This window comes from Euleptes europaea, chromosome 10 (assembly GCF_029931775.1).
Source record: "Euleptes europaea isolate rEulEur1 chromosome 10, rEulEur1.hap1, whole genome shotgun sequence".
Taxonomy (NCBI): domain Eukaryota; kingdom Metazoa; phylum Chordata; class Lepidosauria; order Squamata; family Sphaerodactylidae; genus Euleptes; species Euleptes europaea.
This window is the reverse complement of record NC_079321.1, coordinates 48449434-48472182: the sequence shown is the minus strand read 5'-3', so window position 1 is coordinate 48472182 and position 22749 is coordinate 48449434. Positions and strand designations below refer to the sequence as shown.

The 22749-nt window shown below is 41.4% G+C and overlaps 1 protein-coding gene across 1 annotated transcript in view; it reads left to right on the top strand.

Moving 5' to 3' along the window:
- The window catches only part of IMPG1 (interphotoreceptor matrix proteoglycan 1), a 124790-nt gene that overhangs the window by 65418 nt on the left and 36623 nt on the right, over window positions 1-22749 (top strand). The window contains exons 8-12 of the mRNA XM_056856342.1: window positions 1889-1947; window positions 10454-10474; window positions 12756-13003; window positions 14637-14713; window positions 16351-16681. Of these exons, the coding sequence (XP_056712320.1) occupies window positions 1889-1947; window positions 10454-10474; window positions 12756-13003; window positions 14637-14713; window positions 16351-16681 (736 nt within the window). The remainder of the gene's footprint in view (window positions 1-1888; window positions 1948-10453; window positions 10475-12755; window positions 13004-14636; window positions 14714-16350; window positions 16682-22749) is intronic.

Genomic DNA, 22749 nt, shown 5'->3' with positions numbered 1-22749 from the left:
GCTTGCAATGATGATTACTATTATAAATTACTTAAAATACTAAGTTCAAAATTCTGATTCCTACACTGAAAACTGTGAGTGATATGGGATTGGGATACCTAAAGGACCCCTGTTCCAGTGTGAACCTGCCCAAGTTTTATGATCATTATGAGAGGCTCTGTTCCTTGTGCCTTTTATATCACCTGCACCAGTCCCTGATTTTTGGTCACATCCCATTAACCTCAATGGCATGGCTCTTTTATGATGCAAACTCCAGTTAGATCCGATGAGTCTGATCTTTCAGCATAGTTTTTATTCAGAGGATTGGGCTGTGTGCAAAGTGCTTAACAATGTGTTTTTCTTATTCTTCTTGTGCACAGGCACACAGTAGCTACTTAGATAGTAATGGCAATAGTAGCACTCTGAACAAATGTGCTAAAATGGATCATTAGGCCGCATTCAAAGTCTGTGAGCTTATAAGAGGTCCATTAGGTTGGTTGACTGGTGAGCTTTTATCATTTTTGTGAGATCCTGCTGTTATCTAGCATTTCCTACAGTACTGTCCTAAGCAGAGTTACGCTCGTCTAAATCTAAATCTAAGTCAATGGGCTTAGAAGGGTGTGACTCTGTTTACGTTGGCACTGCTAGAAAGTAGTTCTGCTCAGGTTTATTCAGTGGGGCTTACTCTCAGAAAAGAGTTCTTGAGATTGCTCTTCTAGTCTCATAATGCATTTATATCATTCATTGGATAGTTAGCTACTAGAAACAGTCTGTCAATCACTGTTATCAAATGGTGTGAATCTTCCATAATAGAGATTTTTAGCCATATTAAGTAGTATGTTGATGATGCATGAACTTCACAAGATGCAACTTAACTTCATGTTTTGCTTCAAGTCAGTGACTATTTCTTTTATAGAGATTTCATCTCATGCCTTCTCAGGTGAAGATGAAAGTACAAGATAAACATTTAGTTAAATGAATGCCTTTCATGAACACACATCTGTTCACTACAAAGACTTGAGGTCTGGCTGTGGTTACTTAGGCCCTATTACTTATATGAGAGCAAACCGGAATTTGTTCCTGTATATACATATTATAGGGTAACATTCACTCAACTAAGAATGAGTGAACATGTGGAAGAAAGTACAGCATCATCACACATGTATGCATGTAGGCTTGTTTACATGAACAAACATAATTTGTGAATAGAAACTTAGTACTGAGAAAAAGGCTTCTGTACATATCCTGCACATATTCAGAGGTACTTTAAATATTAATACTTCACACTGTCTATAGTGAATCTTGGCCTTGGAAACTGAAGCCTGACTTAAATGATGTCCTCCATAACATTGTTACCAACACAAATTTGAATAGTGTATATAGGATGGTGGTGGTGGAAAGTGCTGTCAATTCACAGCTGACTTATGACAACCCCGTAGGGTTTTCAAGGCAAGAGACGTTCAGAGGTGGTTTGCCATTGCATGTCTCCACATGGGCAGAGAGAGTTCTGAGAGAACTGTGATTGGCCCAAGATCACCCAGCAGGCTTCATGTGGAGGGGTGGGGTATTGAACCCGGTTCTCCAGATAAGAGTCTGCCGCTCTTAACCACTACGCCACACTGGTTCTCTTATATAGGATTACTTGGTGGTAAAAGCTGTAAGGTGGACCTTGCTTGTTCCATTAATCCCAATAATATTTATTCATTTCCAAGATAAAATGCTCAAATCTCTAGTAACCATACAACTGAAACAAATTCCCAGAATTCTCTCTAAATTTCAAATTTTTGTTTTATAAATACTAGTATAGAGCTTGCTGGAAGCAACGACTTATTTAGATAAAGTCTCTTAGTTTCTGTGACAGAAGAATTAACATTTAATCAACTTTTTTCTCTCCTTCTCTGCTTAATAGATGCAAAAGGTATTTGAGAAACTTGCAGGTTTCAAGGAAATTCGAGTGTTAGGATTTAGGTAAGTGATAACATGATTCACTTTCCATTTAAGGATAAGTTTCCCTTCTCATCACTAAGCATTCTCACTGAATAACATTTGTTATAAATTGGTATTTGAGAATCCTCTCATTTTCAAAAAGTTTTGTTTTTAGGAGCAGAACAGAAAGTAATTAAGCCAAAAGTATTTCTAAATGGGGTTGAGGCCTTCAGTTTATTGATGAAAAAGAAGCAAAAGGAATTCTGATTCCTTTTGGGAAAATAAATTCTTTCAAAAGGCCATTAATATGCATATTTCCTACCATTTGTTTATTAGCCTGGAACATCTCTAGCTTTTAGTCCTCTGGGCAATTAATAGCAGAATTGTCTTTTTCATGAACCCCTTGTTTGTCTCTGATGAGCTTAAAAATTACAGAAAATTAGACTGGAACAACAGTTGAAAGAACAGCCATTTTTAACATTAATTTCTTCTCAGTATTGCTGTAATTAGTGGGCATGATCCAGACACATTGTGTACACATTGGATTCTTATTTTGATCTTGAAGGGAAGGTCCTCATGACCATAATACATGTACTGTTTCCCTTTTATAATGGGAGAAAAGAAGGCATCTCCACTTGTGAGTAGTTGGATCACACTCATAAATTTCCATGTGTCCTGCGCCGTCCATCAATCCCAGCGCTCCAGGCCTCCCTTCCCCAGCCTTGCCTGCCTGCAGGCCAGGAGAGATGGGGAGGAACACGCCCGGTGGCAGGCCAGCCAGTCCCCAGATTATGGGGCTTGGCACATGGGGCCTCCTTCCCCTGGCCGGCAGACTCTTGCAAGCCTGTCAGCCTCAACAAGCCCCAGCAGACCCGCCCATGCTGAACCCACTGCCAAACAACTGACAGGCGGCCAGGCTCAGGCAGGGCAGCACAAGACCAGGTGGCCTAGGAGCAGCATCCCTGAGGCAAGGAAGCCCATGAATGAGGAACGCCTTATATGGCCTCTGGTAGAAGGAGCTGGAGAAGGCCTAGGGTGGGAGTAGGAGAAGGCCTTTCTTATAAAGCTGGGGGGTGGAGGCTAGTGAAGAGGCTCCTGGCTGCCAGGGTGTTGGACTGTAAGCATTCTGGCAACCTCAGAGGAGGATAGCTCGGATTTCCCCTCTGACTGGTCCGAGGCCGAGGAGGCTCAACCAGCAAGACTTGGGGCAATCTTTGAGGGCACCTCAGGGGCCAGCGGGGGACTCAGGGCCCCACATCATAGTATAGTCATATAAACATCTCTCATCATAGTACTCAATCAAATCATTCATTTAAAGTTAGTCTGATTGAGTCCAGTGGTGTTTCTTTTTAGAAAGTAATCTGAAGATAGCAGATATATTTTGAAACAAGCTTCTCTTACTGAATATGTCAACAAGTGTTTTCATGTTAGATAAAAAAAGAATAATTTTCTGCATGTGGTTCTGATTTTTAACTCTAAGCTGAGTTGCAGTTATATGCCAGTTCCCAGGTTCCCCCTGTTTTTTCCAGTCTAGTGTAAATCTAGAGAGATCAAGATAAGAAAGATACTCTGTTCTCAATGGCGCCCATTAATTTTTATGTAATAAAGTTATTGAGTGCAATTTTGGTAAGTTATTGGGTAAAATTTTGTCTAATGCAGTGACATTTTTAGCACTTTGGTCAAAATCATAATCTGCAAAATATTTCTCCCCTTTTTTCATTTTTAATATGGAAGTAGACTATTGAATTTCTAAGGCTGTTTTTGTGTGCCTTTGATTTCTGACAACTAGAAGATTTTTCTATTCAGAGAATATAAAACAGCCATAAACGAATGTCTAAAAGATTATTTTCTTTTTAATGTAAACAAAAGCTCAGACATTTGTCTTCATTTGCTTTGGGGAGGGGGTGCTATTGTTTAGGTTGTATGCACTCAGACAGAAGAATTTAAAAAATCTAGAAGGAACCATGTCCCCAAGTATTGCAGAAGCTGTAGCCAAATTGCCATGCTGCTGCAACAATTAAATAAATGAAAGGATTTTGATTTTAGCCAGGAGTAATATATTACAAGGGAATACTGTCACGGTGACCTCAGTCTCTTGAAACACTTGATGTTACAAATACTTTGAATGAATATTAAAAAGGCAGGATGCCTCTGATTAGAGAAGAATCCTCCAGCTATGGTGAAGAAACCACACAGGATATCATGTTAATGTTTCTGTACCATAGATCTGGCCTTGTCTTTCTGACACAATAACAACCTTGACTGATTCATATTTATAGGGTGTAGCACATCTCCATTTTCGGCCCATGTATGCCGAATTATAGACACTTCATTATAGGCATTTGTCCATTTATTCATCTATTTAGAAGAAGAAGAAATGCCGACTTTCTCTACCACTTAAGGAAGAATCAAACCGGCTTACAATCACCTTCCCTTCCCCTCCCCACAACAGAATGTTTTAAGCTGTTTTGGGTCTGCATTTTGGAGAAAGGTGTTAGAAATAAATTGTAAGGGTTCTGGGGATCAAAAGTTGATCAGGCTTTCCTCTTGAAATCCAACAATTTAGCACAGGATTCATGGAATCGAGCCTCTGATCAGAACAAAACATTGATTGATTACAACAGATTGCAAATCAATCCCTCAAAATATTTGTTCACCTGCCAGGCATAGGAATAGAATGCTGACTGGTGAGGAGAAATCTGGCAAAGGAGATAAAAATCCAAAAGGGTCTTGTCCAAGCCTGAAGAATCAATGCTGACTGGTCAGGGCAGAAGATCTTCAAGGGGTGCTCTCTCCCACACCTCAGGTGTCTAGGATTTTATATTCCATTCTTTCTACTCTCCATCTGTGCCTTCCTGTCAGGGGACTCTTGCCATGTGTGGTCATCTTGGCACCTACCTTTTTAGGTCCCAGTACTGTGGTCTCATAGCCTGGATGTCTGGTGGGGTGATCTTGACTCACAGACTTTCTGGATCTTTTTACTGACATGCATCTTTTCTCATGGCTCAGTCATTTCTTTTTGTGCCTGATAGTGAACTGGTGATAACACTTTCTAATCACTGGGGCAGAGGTCATCCAGGCCCATTCCAGCTGGTGGTCTTCTCCACCACTGTCTTCTAGCCTGGGTCTTTAGCCCACTCATACTCTTATTCCTTCTTGGCTGTACTTGGGCAGGTACTTTATTTATAGATTTACTTATATGTGAATTGCACTTCCCCTTTCCCCAGCTATATAAGTTCGTTTCAAGCTGCCAACTTCATTCTTTTATTTGTTGCAAAGTTTTCTGACTCTTCAAGAGGAAAACATGCAAATGACAACTTTGCCACCTGCTAAATGATATAAAATTACACTCCCAACTTCTTCTTTGCATGCTCCAAGGCTGGTTGGTATGAAAAACAATTTTAATCTTAACATTTGTTTGCTAAAGGTTATAAAAACCCAATGGCCTAACATTTTTTATAGAATCATTGAGTTGGAAGGGGCCATATAGGCAATCTAGTCTAGGGACCATATAGGCAATCAATGCAGGATCAGCCTAAAACATCCCTGACAAGTGTTGGTCCAGCTGCTGCTTGAAGACTGCCAGTGAGGGTGAGCTCACCTTCTCTCTAGGCAGCCAATTTCACCGCGGGGCGTAAATAAATTCTGCAGTGCCTGCAAAATAGAGTTGTTCCACCAGGCATATGGTTGAGGACAGCAACAGTTTCCATCTTACTGGCCTCCCTTCTCTTCCTTCCCCTTTGTTTTATTTACTGCTGGGATATTAAAAATGAATGGCGCTGTTGATTTTAACTGATATATATAACATCAGTTATATGCAGTTATATTATATTGGGTTTACATTGGATTGGTTTTTAACTGCAAAATAATGTTGTAAGCCGCTCTGATCCCGACTCGTCAAGATAGAGTGCATAAAAGTCCAATAAAATCTTATTATTAACTACTCTTATTGTAAAAAAAAAAAATCCTAATATTCTGCCAGTACCTTTCTGCCTGCAATTTATACCCATTATTGTGAATACTGTCCTCGGCTGCCAACAGGAACAGCTCTCTGCCCTCCTCTATGTGACAGCCTTTCAAATAATTAAAGAGAGCAATCATGTCCCATCCCCCCCAGCCTCCTCTTCTCCATATTGAACATTCCCAAGTCCCTCAGCCTTGGTCTCCAGGCCCCTGATCATCCTCGTCACTGTTTTCTGCAATCACTCCATTCTGTCCCTATCCTTTTTGAAGTGAGGCCTCCAGAACTGCACACAGTACTCCAGGTGTGGCCTGACCAATGCAGCCTGACCAGTGTGGCCTGACCAATATTATGCTTCTGTTTGAAATACCACAATGCCACATTAGCCTTTTTTGCCATTGCGTCACGTTGACTGCTCATATCTGACAAAGGTGGGGTACAAATGAAGTAAATAAATAAGTAAAAGGACACTCCATCATGAAATGGCTATATTGTGATTCATTAACCTAGCACACAGTATTCTACTGTACTCAATGCAACTCAAACACACAGTTTGACTCTACATGCCATGTTAATAAAGAGCTACTGTACCAGACACTACAGTGGTGTTCCTTATTAACTTCTTCAATCACTGCTTAACTAGATGTTATGCACTGCTTTCAGTAAGGAAAAGCTGTTACTTTGTGAGGGCATAATTTTGCAGGACAGATGCATAGAGGATGGAAGGAGGTGTTGGGCTTTTCTATTTCAACTTTTCTGTTTCCCTACCTCAAGCTGCTTCCTCTCCCCTGCAAGTTTTCAGATGTATGTTTGGAATGTCTGTTTGCTGACTCATGTCAGGGACCTCATGGGTAGGGGAGGATCTTGGGGGGTGCGATTTTATTTTTCTGTCTTAAAAGAAACCATTGGAATTTTAAATACATGCCTGTGTATCTAACATCTAGTTAGGACCTCATCCAGGTGCCTTATTGTGGTGTGCTGGATGAGATTCTGTGGTGGGACTGTGAGGGCTGGGTGATTTATCTTGCCTTCTGGTGTTGGCTTGGGCTTGATACCCTTTGGTTACTTCCATAACTATAATTTGAGAGCCATTGTAGTATTTATTGCTTTAGAAAGGCAGTGACAGCCTTTCAAATCATCAATTCATGTGCTTTATTTCCTCTTACTATGCCATGCACATAATACGAGCATTTTCAGGAGTCATTAGAGCTCTGATAGCATTTCCCTGCTGTTATCACCTGTGTCAAGGGTTTCAGTAGTTATATGCAAAGGAGTGGTGGAGAGGTGAGTATTCATATGGCTAATGACTCCTATACAAAACTACATACCAGAACGGAGAAGGAATAGTTTTAGAGGAAGCACAAATCAAATCCAGTTCCCAGGTTGCTGCTATTATTACCTATTATCCATTTTCATCAGTAGAGTTAGAAAACAATGGTATTGTAAATGTATGAAAAGTTTGCTTTTATTAGAAGCAGATGTTACTAAACTCAGCAATTTTGGATGGAGGAAACAACACATTTAGGGGATGTATACAAAGATTTATTCTGAAATAGTGAAAGATGAAATAACATGAAATGTGATGACAGTACTGCAATAGATGCAGCCCCCTGAATAGGAAGTTTGCTGAATACTGCTTCTTACAAAATTCTTATATATTCTGATACCTGGATATGAAATGTACATGCTCTCTGGCAGCTGTGGATGACATGCATGCATTTGACTTGCTACCTTTCTCAGCAAAATTAGAAAAGGCAGCTTCAAAAGAATCTAGGATAATAGTTGCCATTCTTTTGCTTTTAAAATTAGCATTTTAATAGAGCCCTGTAGACTGGCAGCCCTTTCCCAGCTGCTCTTAGGACTGATTTTTAACAGTTGCTGGAGAACCAGAAAGCAAAGTTTATTGACAGAAGCAGCTCTGAACTGAACTGTAGAACGAAGGAAGAAATGTAGTTTTCTGAGGCTCAACTTTTCCCCAGTGATTGATAGTCAGAAGTGTCCTAGAATCATAGAAAAACAGGGTTGGAAGGGGCCATACAGGCCATCTCGTCCAACTCCCTGCTTAATGCAGGATCAACCTAGAACTTCCCTGACAACTGTTTGTTCAGACTCGGTTTAAAGACTGCCAGTGAGGAGGAGCTCACCATCTCCCCAGGAAGCTGATTCCACTGTCAAACAACTCTTACTGCAAAAAAATAAAATTAAAAAAAATCCCTAATATCCAGCCAGTACCTTTCCCCCCGCAATTTCAACCCATTATTGTGTCAGTGATTTTAGAGGGTAGATATAAGAAGGTACCGAGATTGGAGAGACTCTGCCCCTGCAAGTCGGGAGAAATAGAAACAGTCGAACATGCTTTCCTTAAGTGTCCCTTTAATGAGGAAGCAAGACTAAAGTTTATAGCCCCCCTACTAAAAAAAACTACTGCCAGTAGGAAAAATCAAGTACTTACTATGGGAGGGGGATGCCTCAGCCACAAAGCAGGTTGCTAAATTTTGCACATATATTTGTAAGACTCGCCACTTAAGAGTGGGCCTCAGAAATTTTATGGAGTATTCACTTTTTAACTTCCCACCATGTAAGGAATTTTAATTGATACAATAAGGTTGTATTTTTATAAGTGAGACAGGTGGCTTACAATTTTGTGTTTTATAAGAGTACATATATATGTTGTCTGGCTTGTGCCGTATCAATAAACATCCATTCATTCAACCCATTATTGTGAGTTCTATCTTCTGCTGCCAACAGGAACACCTCCCTGCCCTCCTCTAAGTGGCAGCCCTTCAAATACTTAAAGAAAGCAATCATGTCCCCGCTCAACCTCCTCTTCTCCAGGCTAAACATTTCCAACTCCCTGAACCTTTCCTCATAGGGCTTGGTCTCCAGGCCCCTGATCATCCTGCTGCAACAGAAATTGAAAGCAGAAGCACACGCAATTTCTTTCCATGATCCCATGTGACATGTGAACTGGCTCTGAGGCGCAGGGACGGAACTTGTTCCAGGGATGACATCTGCGAAATGCCATTGTTATTCCAGTCAGACAACACCCTACTGCAGGGGTGGGGAACCTTTTTCCTGTTAAGGGCCATTTGTACATTTATAACATCATTCGGGGGCCATACCAGCTGTATATTTCCCGGCGGGGGGGAGAGGCTGGGGTTGCCAGGTGTCCAGCCACCACCTGGAGGTTGGCAACCTTGCGAGAGTCTATGCAGAGGAGGGAGGGAAGGAGGGAAGGAAGGAAAGAGAGGGAGGGCGGCTTCCCCCCTACACACACACTTACCGGGCCGTGCAAGTGATCGGCGATCACATGCACACACACACCGGGCACTCACCCGGCTTCCCCGCCTCTACACACACGCACTCACCGGGCTGCACAAGCAGCCCAGTGATCGGGGGAAACCTTCCCAGCTTCCCCCACATGCACACATGTGGCCCTGCGGTGGCAATGGCAGCTTCCACGGGAGAGTCCACGGGCCGCACCAAATGATGTCGCGGGCCTTAAACGGCCCGCGGACCGGACATTCCCCACCTCTGCCCTACTGTTTCAAAAGGTTGAGGACCTGAATATAGGGTTGCCAACCTCCAAGTACTAGCTGGAGATCTCCTGCTATTACAACTGATCTCCAGCCGATAGAGATCAGTTCCCCTGGAGAAAATGGCTGCTTTGGCAATTGGACTCCCCTCCCCAAACCCCACCCTCCTCAGGCTCCACCCCAAAAACCTCCCACTGGTGGCGAAGAGGGACCTGGCAACCCTACCTGAGTATCTACAGCATACCATACAATATAATCAGCCACAAATAAAAATTCCAGTCCTTCTCTAATATCAGTTTTTGACCAGTTAGATTTGACTATATCCTTTACTTCCCTGGCTAAATAAACATACAAATGTTGGGAAATGGCTAATGTAGCTGAGCCCTATGCAGGTATTCTTCCAACGGATGAAGATCAGTAATGCTAGCAACGTGATCTTGACTTTCAGTCCGTATTTAGGTACCTTCTCTCTTACATCCTTAGCAGAAAGAGAGCTGCTCTGATAGAGTAATGTGTTTGTGCAGAGGCAGATAAAGAGGCTCCATATTTGGCACAGAAGATCTGTCAGGCGAACAAAGAGGACAGTATTACAAAATGTCACTGCAGGACACAGTCTCAGGAAGCGTGCATAGTCAGAGTAATTATTAGGTCAAGGCTGGGATTTGGACAACTGCCCAAAGGAGTCAATCCCAGATACTTCAGTGCCACTAGAAAGGTACAGATTAGCCAGCTTCTGCACTGTAAATGGTTACCAGAGGGGGGAGGGGGAACGGGGAGCTTCTATTTTGTAGGAATGCCTGTTGATACAGGAAGGGACAGCAATACACTTCCCTTGTGGAGTAAAAAATGTTATGATAATGGATAGTGGCCCCCTGTGTCCTACTGAATAAAAATGAGCATAGACACAGAGCACAACAATCGCCAATAAATATATTTATATGTAAATCTATGGATGAATGTTTACAGTTTATCTTAACAGTTTGATATTGTTTTCTTTGTATTTTCCCCTTGAAATGCTTCATCTTGCCCTGTTTTGCATGCTGAAATGAAGACAGAAGAAGGAAAAAGATGGGTAATTTTGCTGCAAGTTTTTCTTTTAATGTGTGGTATACATTTAACAGTAGTGTGAGATGAAACAACACGTTGAGACATTGAAACACTGGATGTAGGTAGCCTTACCGGTCCACAGAAAAATTCCAGAAACAACAATTGTATATACTTTGTATTAGAACCAACCACAGCAAAATAAATAAATAAGGCTGCTTTCACACATCCTGAATAATGCACTTTCAATGCACTTTAACAATCATTTGCAAGTGGATTTTGCCATTTCACACAGTAAAATCCAGCTGCAAAGTGGATTGAAAGTGCATTATTCAGGATATGTGAAAGTGCCCTAAGTCACAAATTGGTGTCCCAATGTTTGAGTTGCCCAGAAATATTCATCCAGTTAAATGTTCAATTAAAAAAAGGAGAGAAGAATAGAAAAAGATACTCTAGGGATTACTGAAAGATCCCTCCCTCAACCCTTTCTTATGCTCACCATCCTGGAGACCTTGAAAGCTTGGCAGGCTTTTGTGATTGAGGGGCAGGGAAGGGGATTAGTCCTAATAAAAAGTTATTACATCACTTTTCATTTAGGAGACATTTGTAATCAAATCCAAATGGATGGAGAAGATTATTTCACATTATACTATTTAGGCAGGATAATATTGATACAAACAGCAACAGGTCTGACATAAAATAGTAAAATTGTTTTTAGCTTGTTATGATGAAATCCAGTTGATTTAAAAAAAAAATATTGGTTTGGCAATCAGCCAGACATTACAGAGCTCTTATTATGTACATCCTGCCAGAAAATGTCCATAAGAGCTAATATAAAGTATAGATCAAAACAGATACATTTTTAAATCTCCTTGGAAATTTTTGAAGCCTGCTTTCCCCACTGTTTCAGGTTTTTGTTATGGAGTAAACATACATAAAACAAGCCAGCGCATACATAGCACAAGCTCTTCCTGTTAGCTATTTGCTCTTGCAGAGTAGTTTTAAACAACAGCACTTTAGAAAGAATTGTTGTTCTTTTCCACATTGTGAGAAGTGAAAGACAAATGGCCCTGTAGCCTAGCATCCTGACCCTAAACAAATGTGCTAGCAAAACTAGTCCCATTTCAATTACAATTTTGGCATTCAAACCATGCGTATGGGGAGATTGCATTACTAGCAATTCTTTTCATATGGGTTTTACCATAGAGTTTCTGGTGATACTTAGAGCAGATTGACATCACTTCCAGGTTTTCCCCAGAAGTGACATAATGCCATCAGCCAACCACAATTTTTTAAAATTGCATCTGGAAACAGAAGGCTGGGCAGAGGATATCCCAGCAGGAACTTGGCATCCCTGTCTCTGAACTACAAAGATCAGTTCCCCGAAGGAAATGGCAGCTTCAAAGGATAGATGTTGTGGAATCATGTCTCCATTGAGCTCCCTCCTCTCCCCAAATTCTGCCATCTCCAGGCTTCACCTACAAACCTCCAAGAATTTCCCAGCCTGGAGTTGGCAACCCTACATATAGGTAGCTGCCATTTTAGTATATGAATAGGACAACAGGCATATTTTTGAGCTTCAATACATGTAGGGTCGCCAGATACCAGATAATGGCAGGCAATTGCCTGCCAATAAAGGGTGCTGTCCACTGCCCCTCAGCTGGCTGGTGGGTGGAAGCAGGCCTGCTGAAGGGGGGTGATTAACATCACTTCTGGGTTTAAACCATAAGAGACAGGGATACTGTCACTTCCGAGTTTACCCCGGAAATGACATAATTGCACCAATCAACCCCCCCAGCTCCACCACCACAAAGCTCCTACTGGTGGCGAGGAGGGACCTGGCAACCCTAAGTTCACGTGAACCCATACACACAGGTAATCTGTGCCTCTGATTACACATACCAAAACTGGGAAATATGTGTGGTATCTTATTCACACAAAAAGGGTATCAGGAGGATCACCAGCAGCATAGTTTCTCTTATACATGATACAAGCACCAAAATTGTAATATCTAGAAAGGGCTCTATTGCAAGGTTATTCAATCACTGTCTTAATAACAAGGTTTGTAATGACCTGGAAGCCCTTAGGTTATAAATAAGAATGCTTGGCTTTTAAGCCTTACTGGGAATCATGACCCCTGGGAAATTTTACCCCAACAAACCACTTCTTGGTGACATTCTGATCACTCATTGGTGAAGGAAAATCATTCTTTGCTTATTCACTGTCTTCATGAACTAAGAATTCAGCTTCAATTTATGTAACACATATAAAATCACTTATGATACACTGCTTTTCCCCCCATGCAACAGCACGAGCAGTACTGTGGCACGGTATGTTGTCATCTTTGGAAAAGATGAAGCAGAAGTCAAAAGGCCCGAGGATGACATCTCAACAATCGGTTCTAATAAAATTGAAACTGAAAAAGATCTTCTTAGTAAGGAAGGGGAAATACCAGTGATTAGGCCAAGAGTGACTGACCTTCAGCGGATGGTTGCCATAGCTCTGCAAGAAGACAAGTCACTATCCATGGACCTTGGAACGCTTCAGTTTGCCGATGGTAAGTCAATTCAACGTTGCTTTTTTTTATTAGAAAAAAACCAATGACAATAACAACAATTAAAAAAAGCAGAATTACTGACAGTCTTCGTAATTTAAAATACTATATATATAGTATATATAGTCTTCGTAATTTAAAATACTATACACACACACACACACACACATAATAAAATAAGATCAAGTCTCCCATGCTACAGCTTATTTCTATGTCTTCATATTCATCATTACATCCTGACTGAGCGCAACACATTCCTCTTTCCCGCCCTTATTTATGAAATTCTCTATTTTACTTATTGTATGTGACCATACCACATCCAATCTTATTGCATCTCTGTTTTTCTGATATGCTGTTAGCTTAATTAAAACATATATTTATTTAACCAGCCATTCCTCTATCTTTGGAGTTGATTTTTGTTTCCATTGACTGGCAAAGGTTGTTCTAGCCACAGTTATCATATGTAACACCATACAAAGTAGATCTTTAGCTAGATTAGGTACCAGATTTAACAAGAATATCTCGGGTTTACATGGAATATCAACCACCATTCCAACCGTTAGACATGTCACTATTTCAGACCAAAATGATATAGCTCTGTCACATTTCCACCACATGTGTATAAAATCTGCTTGTTTTCTATCACAGTACCAACAGCTGTCATTTTCTGATTTATGGATTTTACTTAGTCTAAGTGGGGTTATATACCATCTTTATTAGATTTTCTCTCATTTGCATACTGACTGTAAAATCTAACCCCTTTGTGAAAATGTGTTCCCATTCTTGGTCACTTAATCTCAAAGTTGCTTTTTAGAGAACTATTCTTTCTATTCTATTCTGGCTGTCACAACCCACCTCTTTACACACTGCTTTGTAAATGGCTGTGAGAGAAGCCAAGCTTGCATGTCCCGCATTTTGCCTTATGCATGGGGATTTCACTCAGGCTGAGCTCAGGGGAGAGGGAAGAATCAGGTTAACAGAGGAACGGGAAGGCCCGGGATTTGTGAGGGCTGGCAGTGAGGTAATCGCTAATGGACAGAAAACTCATGCATAACTCAAAGGAACAACTGAGACAGACCGGGGGCAAACATAAGTGAAAGTACCCATGCATAAATGACCTCAGTGATTTTAAATACAAAACAACTACAGTACATCAATACATACTGAATTACATTCGAGCAACTTGAAAATATAGGGAAATGATCAATACCTACATTATAATGCAACTTTATAAAGTTAACAAAGGACAACCAACCCAAAGATAATTTTTCTGCGTGTTCCTTATTATTGACTTGTTGGATCTCCACAGTTAAGTTTAGCCACCTTGGCTAGATCCCAAGATTAACCAGTATTCTCAAATGGAAGACAAGCCAGTAAAGGTAAAGGTCCCCTGTGCAAGCACCGGGTCATTCCTGATCCATGGGGTGATGTCGCATCCTGACATTTTCTAGGCAGACTTTGTTTACGGGGTGGTTTGCCAGTGCTTTTCCCAGTCATCTTCCCTTTACCCCCAGCAAGCTGGGTACTCAAGCCAGTACATGCCTAATAAAAGATTCCAAGTCAAATTAAAATGCTTACAGTTGTCTATAAGACCTAGAAATATGTCCTTTGTGTTTGTCTTTTTTCTGTTTTGCAGAAGTGATTAAACCATCTACTGATGTAGAAAATGATATCAAATCACAGGTAACTGAAGCTACAGCTGAAGCTGGCTTGGTGAGTACATCTTCATGCCATTATTCCTCAAGGTAAATATGCATATATCAACTACAGATATGCAATAAAATAATCATAAAAATAAAACTTTGGTGGCAGATTGTCTGACATTTGGCACAACTCTTGTCCTCTCTGTCATGGTCACAACATTTTTGGTTGTATCCTACAGACTGCCAGCTACTCTATTCTACTTGCACAAGAAGGAAGGGGATTTAATCCAGTTACCCCTCCTTATCATCATCCACAGGTGCTGTGTAGCATTTTGACCATGAGGGTCCCATGACATTCAGCACTGGCCTGTGGGGGGAACAGGAAAGAGGAAAAGATTCTCCTCTGCTGATGCCTTGCACTAGTTGCCCATAGGATGAACCCAATATGAATTTTTATTTATTTTCTTTTTGATTTAATGTCCTTAATGAGTGTACATCCCCTGCTGAACACGAATCTGTTATTAAGCTGGGAGTGAAGCAAGGGTTCCCAGACTTAACTCTTGCACAAACCAATCCACCATTGCTTGAAACTTTACTCTGTAGAATTTGATTTTGTTTCCCTCCCTTTTCATTGTCTCGCCATTTATTGAAGCAATTCCCTGCACCATAGCATCAAAGGATGTTTGAAGAGAAAAGCAGGGTAGAAATTAGTTTTTTTTAAAAACCAGAAAGCTGTGTTTCCCACATCTGTTAAATTGGAGGGACTATATATTGACCATGGAGTTGGGGCATGCATAACTTTTTGTCCTAAGTATATAATGATATTCTAGCACATATTTTAAAATATTATGTAGAAAAGCCCTGAAGTTTATATATATAAACTGGAGACCAAGTCCTATGAGGAAAGGTTGAAGGAGCTGGGTATATTTAGCCTGAAGAGGAGAAGACTGAGAGGGGATATGATAACCATCTTCAAGTCCTTGAAGGGCTGTCATATGGAGGATGGTGCCGAGTTGTTTTCTGTTGCCCTAGTAGGTTGGACCAGAACCAACGGGTTAAAATTAAATCAGAAAAGTTTCCATCTAGACATTAGGAAGAATTTTCTAACAGTTAGAGCGGTTCCTCAGTGGAACAGGTTTCCTCAGGAGGTGGTAAGTGCTCCTTCCCTGGAGGTTTTTAAGCAAAGGCTGGATGGTTATCTGTCAGCAATGCTGATTCTATGACCTTAGGCAGTTCATGAGAAGGAGGACATCTTGGCCATCTTCTGGGCATGGAGTAGGGGTCACTGGGGTGTGTGTAGGGGAGGTAGTTGTTAAAATCCTGCATTGTGCAGAGGGTTGGACTAGATGACCCTTGTGGTCCCTTCCACACACACAGGGGGGGAGAGAGAGAGAGAGAGAGAACAATTTTTCTCTTGACAGCTTTCACAGTTGTTTCATACAGAAATCAGGTCAGAATTTATTTCATCACAGGGGCAATCCCTGTTTTTCCAGAGTCAGCAAGAAGGTTCAGCAATCAGGGTTGCTAATATACATATTTGTCACATACAGACTTTACCACTTTAGGTGTAAACTTAAAACACATTTGGTATACACCGGAGCGGGGGGGGGAACAAACCCTAACATGTAAAATAGTGCTTGGTGGAACACCAAGTGACATGTGATAACAATTGCTGTTCATTTTAGTTTTCCTGTATACTTTTTGCAGACTTCTGAAGCACCACTGGTTTATCCAAGTCCCGTAGCAGCTACAGAAACGCTTAATGAAATTGAAGATACAAATCTTATAATAGACTACCCACTCCCCACAATGCCGTACGATGTGCTGGACAGTACTGGGATACCTCCAAAGCCAGGGGATCTTGATTCACCTCCACCAGCAGATCAATCAGCCAGCAATGATTTAAGCATAGGATACTCTGAGCTGCCAACTGAAGTCACGTTTGCACTGTTTACTGCTGGCATTTCTACCTTAAGTGAAGATGAAAAGATGAAAGGGGAGCTCTTCAGCACAGACTCACAGATCTTCCCTGAGACAGGTAAGCTGTCAAGTACCTTAATTTGCTGAGCAAGAGATTCCTGTGCTATCCTCAAAAGAAGCCCAGTAAGCAAGTGTTCCACGTACTTTTAGAATGTGCAGTGGCTTTCACTTTTAAAGAACTGTGTTAGTAATAATGCTTAGCATTTACCAAGTTCCTTTCAGATGGTCAAAAGTTTCAAATCCATCATCTTAGTCCAATAAGGTAAGACAGGAGTAGATTTGTGGTGGATGGAACAGGTTGAGAAATAATGACTTTGCCTGTGTTACTTAGGAAGCAATCCTTAAACAGGTCTTGTCAGAAACAAGCCTTGTGTTATTGAACAGTGCTTACTCCCAGGAAAGCACTATATATACACAAAAAGTACCACTGATGCACAATCCATGCAAGTTTAAATTGCATAAACTGATGCTAAGTTTTAATGCATTCATGCATGTAATTTTTGTTTGAAATTCCGGTTTAAAGCAACAGGAGCAAAATAAAAAGGTCCAGATTTTCCTGTACAGCAGCAACAGACTTCTGATGAAGCTAATGCAGTTAGCAAAACAAGGATAAAATTCGCAAAACCTTGTAGACTTGCATAGATTGTGCATCAGTGGTACCTTTTGTGTATATATAGTGTGTTGAAGGTACCACTCCCCTTTTTGTATTGAATACTCCCAGGAAAGGGCTCTTAACATTGCAACCTTAGTGTGTTTGTGGTCAAGGTTTGTAGTAGGGACATACCAGTTCACACTTTAAAAGCTACTCTTTAGTACCAGAGTTAAATTGGCTTTGAGATTAACAGAATTTCAAACATAAAACTTTAAGGTCCTGCCCTGTACCATTAAACACAGACAATTCACGCATTAATTTTTTCTCAGCATTCTACCACCGCTTTTGGGATCACAAAGAAGCACAAGAATGGGTTTTTCCACAATACAGCTCAGTCTGAAAGATAATGAATTTTCTTGAATCTGAAGGATAATTACCTGGCTATGGCTAGTTGTTTTGTATTTGTGAAAGGATATATTCCTTGAGAATGTTACTTCCATGATTAAGCACAGCATTTGTGCAAAAGGAAGCATTTTGATTGTCATAAAAGGCAATACTAAAAATGAGATTCCCCAAGATCATGTTGCATTATGTAGTTAATAGAGTTATAGTTGTGTTTGTAATCACCTTTTTAACTGATGTTATCAAAAGAATACAAATAGTATTGAGATGCTGTCTCTTAGACCCAGAACATACCCTGTTTGCATATTGGTCACAGTACATTTTTTTTTATTTGCACTTAGCTCATACATTAACAGCCCATTCCTGGGGGGGGGGGGCTCCATTGGAGCCAGCATGACCCCGTGCCAGGGTAAGTGCCCGTTTAACCCAGGGTTAACAGGCGATCCTGGGTAACACACATGTCCCAAAGCGGTGCAGGCCTCCGCTGCTGCAGCCACCACACTGGGACCTAAATCCCAGAAGCAGCAGGCCACACCGGCACGGGGGGGGGGGGGGCATTCCAAGGGGCTGAGTTGACTTTGGTCAGCTTCCTAACCCCTTTCACCTTGGGAAGCTCCCTTGAGCTGCGGCGTGGCTGCACCTTTTTCGGTGGCGCAGCCTTGCTGTTTGCAATGGGGCTTCCCCCCCCCCCTTTATTCTTTTTATTATTTCTAAAAAAAGCTTTTTTTCTCCATGGCGGAAAGCCTCTGAGAAGGCGATGTGGCTGCGCCATTCCCAGCCACCATGGATCTACTCCCACCCTCAGGAATGAGCTGTAAGACTTGTAGTTGAACTCAGACAGCTAGGCCATGCTAATCCACACCACAGTGATCTCAAGATTAGACATTCTATGGACTACCCTTGAAGACTATTTCAAACCTATGCATATTACATAGTGTTGCTAGCTTTCAGGTTGGGCCTACAGATCTCCAGGGGTTATAGATGATCTCCAGACTACACAGATGAGTCGCTGCTTTGAAGAAAATACTCTATGGTATTAGACCTTGCTGAGGTCCCTCCTAGGGTTGCCTTTCTCCAGGTAGGGACTGGAGTTCTTCCAGAAAGTCTAGTAATCTCCAGACTACAGAGATCAGCAGCTTTGGAGGCTAGCCTCTATGGCATTGCATCCCTGATGAGCTCCCCCCACCCTTCCCAAGCTCCACCCCCAAATTTCTAGGAATTTCCCAACCTGGAGATGGCAGCCCTAAAATTACACCTATTTTGTGAACACTGCAAGAACTACTTGCTAGCACAATATAAAGAGTCAGTTTTTCTCTTTAAAAGTCCTCATGTTTTGGGACCCTCATATTTGCATGAATGCCTCTCCCTGTATACTCAGTGAGATTTACGCTCTGCCAGTCAAGCCATACTATTGGGTTTGACCTGCAGGCAATTTCCAACTTTGCTGCCCAGGTTAAGTTTTTTTTCCCCCCTATGGAGGTGCCAGTATTGTGGCACCACTGATTAATATAAAGGATGATTAATATAAAAGTAAGACAACAACTTCAGTTCTCAGCATCAACATTTGTATTTTTGTTTGTTTTTTTATTTCTTGAGTGTATATTTTAAATTTCTTCAAATTTTTGTACTGGAAGACAGGTGTGATATACGTGTCCTTCAAATGTTGAACCAGACAGAAGCAGGCCCAGATGAGGTTGCTCGGGAGTCTGGTGGAAGTATCCATGGATAGGCACAGAAGGAAAGCATTTGTTTACAGTTTCTCAACCATTTTACTTGGAACCCCACGGCCATTGTAAAGGTGCTTTGCAGCACTTTCCTCTGGCGCTAGGTGTTTTTCAGCTATTCAACACTGGCCTTGCATGAAAGGAAGCCTCTAGCAGTGGAGGACCACCCCTGCAGTGAGAAAGTGTGCAGCATGAATGAAAGTATGGCTTAGGAACCAAACCAGAATCTTTAAGACTTTCACTTGCACTGCTTAGTCCAAAATTGGGGCTTTTGATGTTGCCTCTCACTTCTGCCAGTATGGATCTAGCTAGGGCTGCCAGGTTCCCACTGGGGAGGATGATGAAAGTTAGGCACCACTGTACTAGTATCAAGTAGATTAGAAAATCAGTACAGGAACGAGATGTGTTAACAAAGTGCAAAAAGTTTATAAGCTACTTCTATTTACACAACAATATATACAACATGCATACACAACAAAACAACCCACAGTAAAACAAACACTGGTGAAAAGGTGTACAATGTTATCAAAAACTTTACAGGAAGGACTGATGAAGAATTTATAATTAAGAATTTGAAACTGCCGTATCCTCACCGTGACCTGGGCTTCTTCTAAAAAACTACATGGCATTAACTGTACCCTATTATGGCGAATGTACTCTACTATTGAGACTTTTCTGAGACTTTTCTCTTGATTTTTTGATAACATTGTACACCTTTTCACCAGTATTTGCTTTACTGTGCGTTGTTTTGTTGTGTATACATGTTGTATACATTGTTGTGTAAATAGTAGTAGCTTATAGATAAACTTTTTGCACTTTGTTAACACATCTCGCTCCTGTTCTGAGGTTCCCACTGGGGGCAGGAGAATCCCCAACTCCTGTTTCCCACTCCTGCCTTGGTGGCTGGCTGCAGGAAAAGAAGTTTTTAAAATTGCCTTCAGCCATGAGCTTCCAGAAGTGAAGTCAGTCCGCAGTAGGAATTCAGTGATTCCTAGAGCAGACTGGCCTCACTTTCAGGTTTTTCCTAGAAGTGATGTAATGCCATCGGCCAGTGGTGCCCCCGTTTCCCTTCCCCCCCCCCCAGACTGCAGCTGGATGGCAACTAGGGTTGCCAAACTCCAGGTGGCGGCTGGAGATCTCCTGCTATTACAACTGATCTCTAGCCGATAGAGATCAGTTCCCCTGGAGAAAATGGCCGCTTTGGCAATTGGACTTTATGGCATTGAAGTCCCTCCCCTCCCCAAACCCCGCCCTCCTCGGGCTCCACCCCAAACACCCCCCCCCAGTGGAGAAGAGGGACCTGGCAACCCTAATGGTAACCCTAGGCTGCTAGAACATGCTGTAAGATATGTGAATGCCCCAGTTCTATTCAGCTTTGCTTAAAGTGGACAAAACTGAATGGAACTCTTGATTTGCTGCTTTTTTTACATTGAGCCTCAGCACAGAAATAAAGTCCTAAGTTCTTACTAAATGGTAACCTTTTTCCTAGTAATAAGAAAAGGACCAGTGCCATCAGAAGCAGTTACACTCAAGCCTATTAACTTCAATGAAGGGTGTTAGCTCTACTTCGGATGGTCTTGTTAGGATCCCTCTGTTCTGCTCCATCATTGGTCCACACTTCTGTACCACCTCCATTGTCTCCAGGACAGAGAAGGTTGCTGATAACAATATCTTTATTCCTTTGAGGTTTATAAAAAAAAATTCTACAATTTAAACTTTTTCTCCAAATGAATACAGAATTACCACAGAACAGCAGTTCTGTAAATAAAAGCAAAATAAGCCCCTTCAACACTGTATGCTGAAAAAAGAAAAGCTGAAGAAGTTGTGTGTTGCAAGAGAGCACAATTTCACACTTCTGCAAATTAATATAGAAGTTTAAAATATGTGTTTTGGTGCACACAGTTTTGAAGGAGTTTATTTTAATTTTGTATGTGTAATATGGCTTCTGCCCTGACCTGGATGGCCCAGGCTAGCCTGATCTCGTCAGATCTCAGAAGCTAAGCAGGGTCAGCCCTGGTTAGTATTTGGATGGGAGGCTACCAGCTCAACAATTTGGGGAAGGGTTGGGTAGCGTAGGGAATCTGGATTTCTTGGGGAGAAAGGTGTTCCTGTAGGAGAAGGTGAAACAAGGTAAGTCTGTTAAGCAAAATACTTGGCTAGAAATAAAATGGAAGCTCTGCACTGTGAGAATATGAAGGGAATTGCTCATACAGCTTTGAGGCATATCATCTGTAGTTCCTGTTATGACTGTGAAATGGTTTGATGAACCAAATGACCATAACACAGGAAGAGGTTGATAATTTAGAACAGTTTGTTTATTAAGCTTAATAATACATACCGGGTGGGAGCTTCCCAAAAGCGGAGGACAGCTCGCACACCAGAACAAAGGATTGCCACAACATATATAACCTCTGGTCAGGGGTGTTACAAAATACGTAGACTTACTAGACATTGGTTATCTATCTTACTTTAATTAACATAGTGTATAGAGATTGGTAGAAGCTGTCTCTAAGCAAACACTTGGTCTTGTGATTCACATTCCTAACAGTGAAGGTAAGACACTGTTTGTCTCTACAGGGGAAAGCCTGTACCAGGCAACGTGTTCTATTGGCCTCTTATAGTTATGGATGCCAACGTTCCCAAAGTTTCCATGTGTGCGGTATGAATACACAGTATTCCAAACCTGCTTTTACACTTTAGGCCTAGCTTTTCCAGAAGAGCAATTATGCAAACTGAACACATAAGCATACGATAATGATTACAGACATTACATTCCCTCATCATGATTTCTTTTTTGGAAGTGCATCACGTAGTAGGTCTTCCTGGATCCCTCTCCAAGATCTGTGCTGTGTAACTTGTGACGTGTCTTACTACTTTGCCTCCCCAGGGAGATTAATCTGTCTCCCTCTATCAGTGTCTTCCACCAGTGGGTGAAGACATTCATGTTTCGCTTGGCATACCCCCAACAACAGTTATTGACCCTCCTCCCTGATTCTGGTGTTGTTTGTTTATGTCTTTATATTGTATTATTTTATAATTTAAATATTGTTTGAATTGTCCTAATGTTTTATGTGCACCATCTTGGGGACCCTGATCCTTGGGAAAGGCAGCATAAAAATGTTTTAAATAAATCAGGCAGATGGCTAATCAACAGGAAGTTCACAGCTAAGGGCTCATTCACACATGCTGAACAATGCACTTTCAGTCCACTTTCAGTCCATTTTCAATCCACTTTGAAGCTGGATGTTACTGTGTGAACCAGCAAGATCCACTTGCAAGTAGATTGGGAGTGCATTATTCAGCATGTGTGAAAGTCCTGTAATTCATATCTATGTGCTTGAGATCAGCTGGGACACAGCTTCTGATTGCTTGCTGGAGAACAAATGGCGATTCTGACCAACTCAGTGG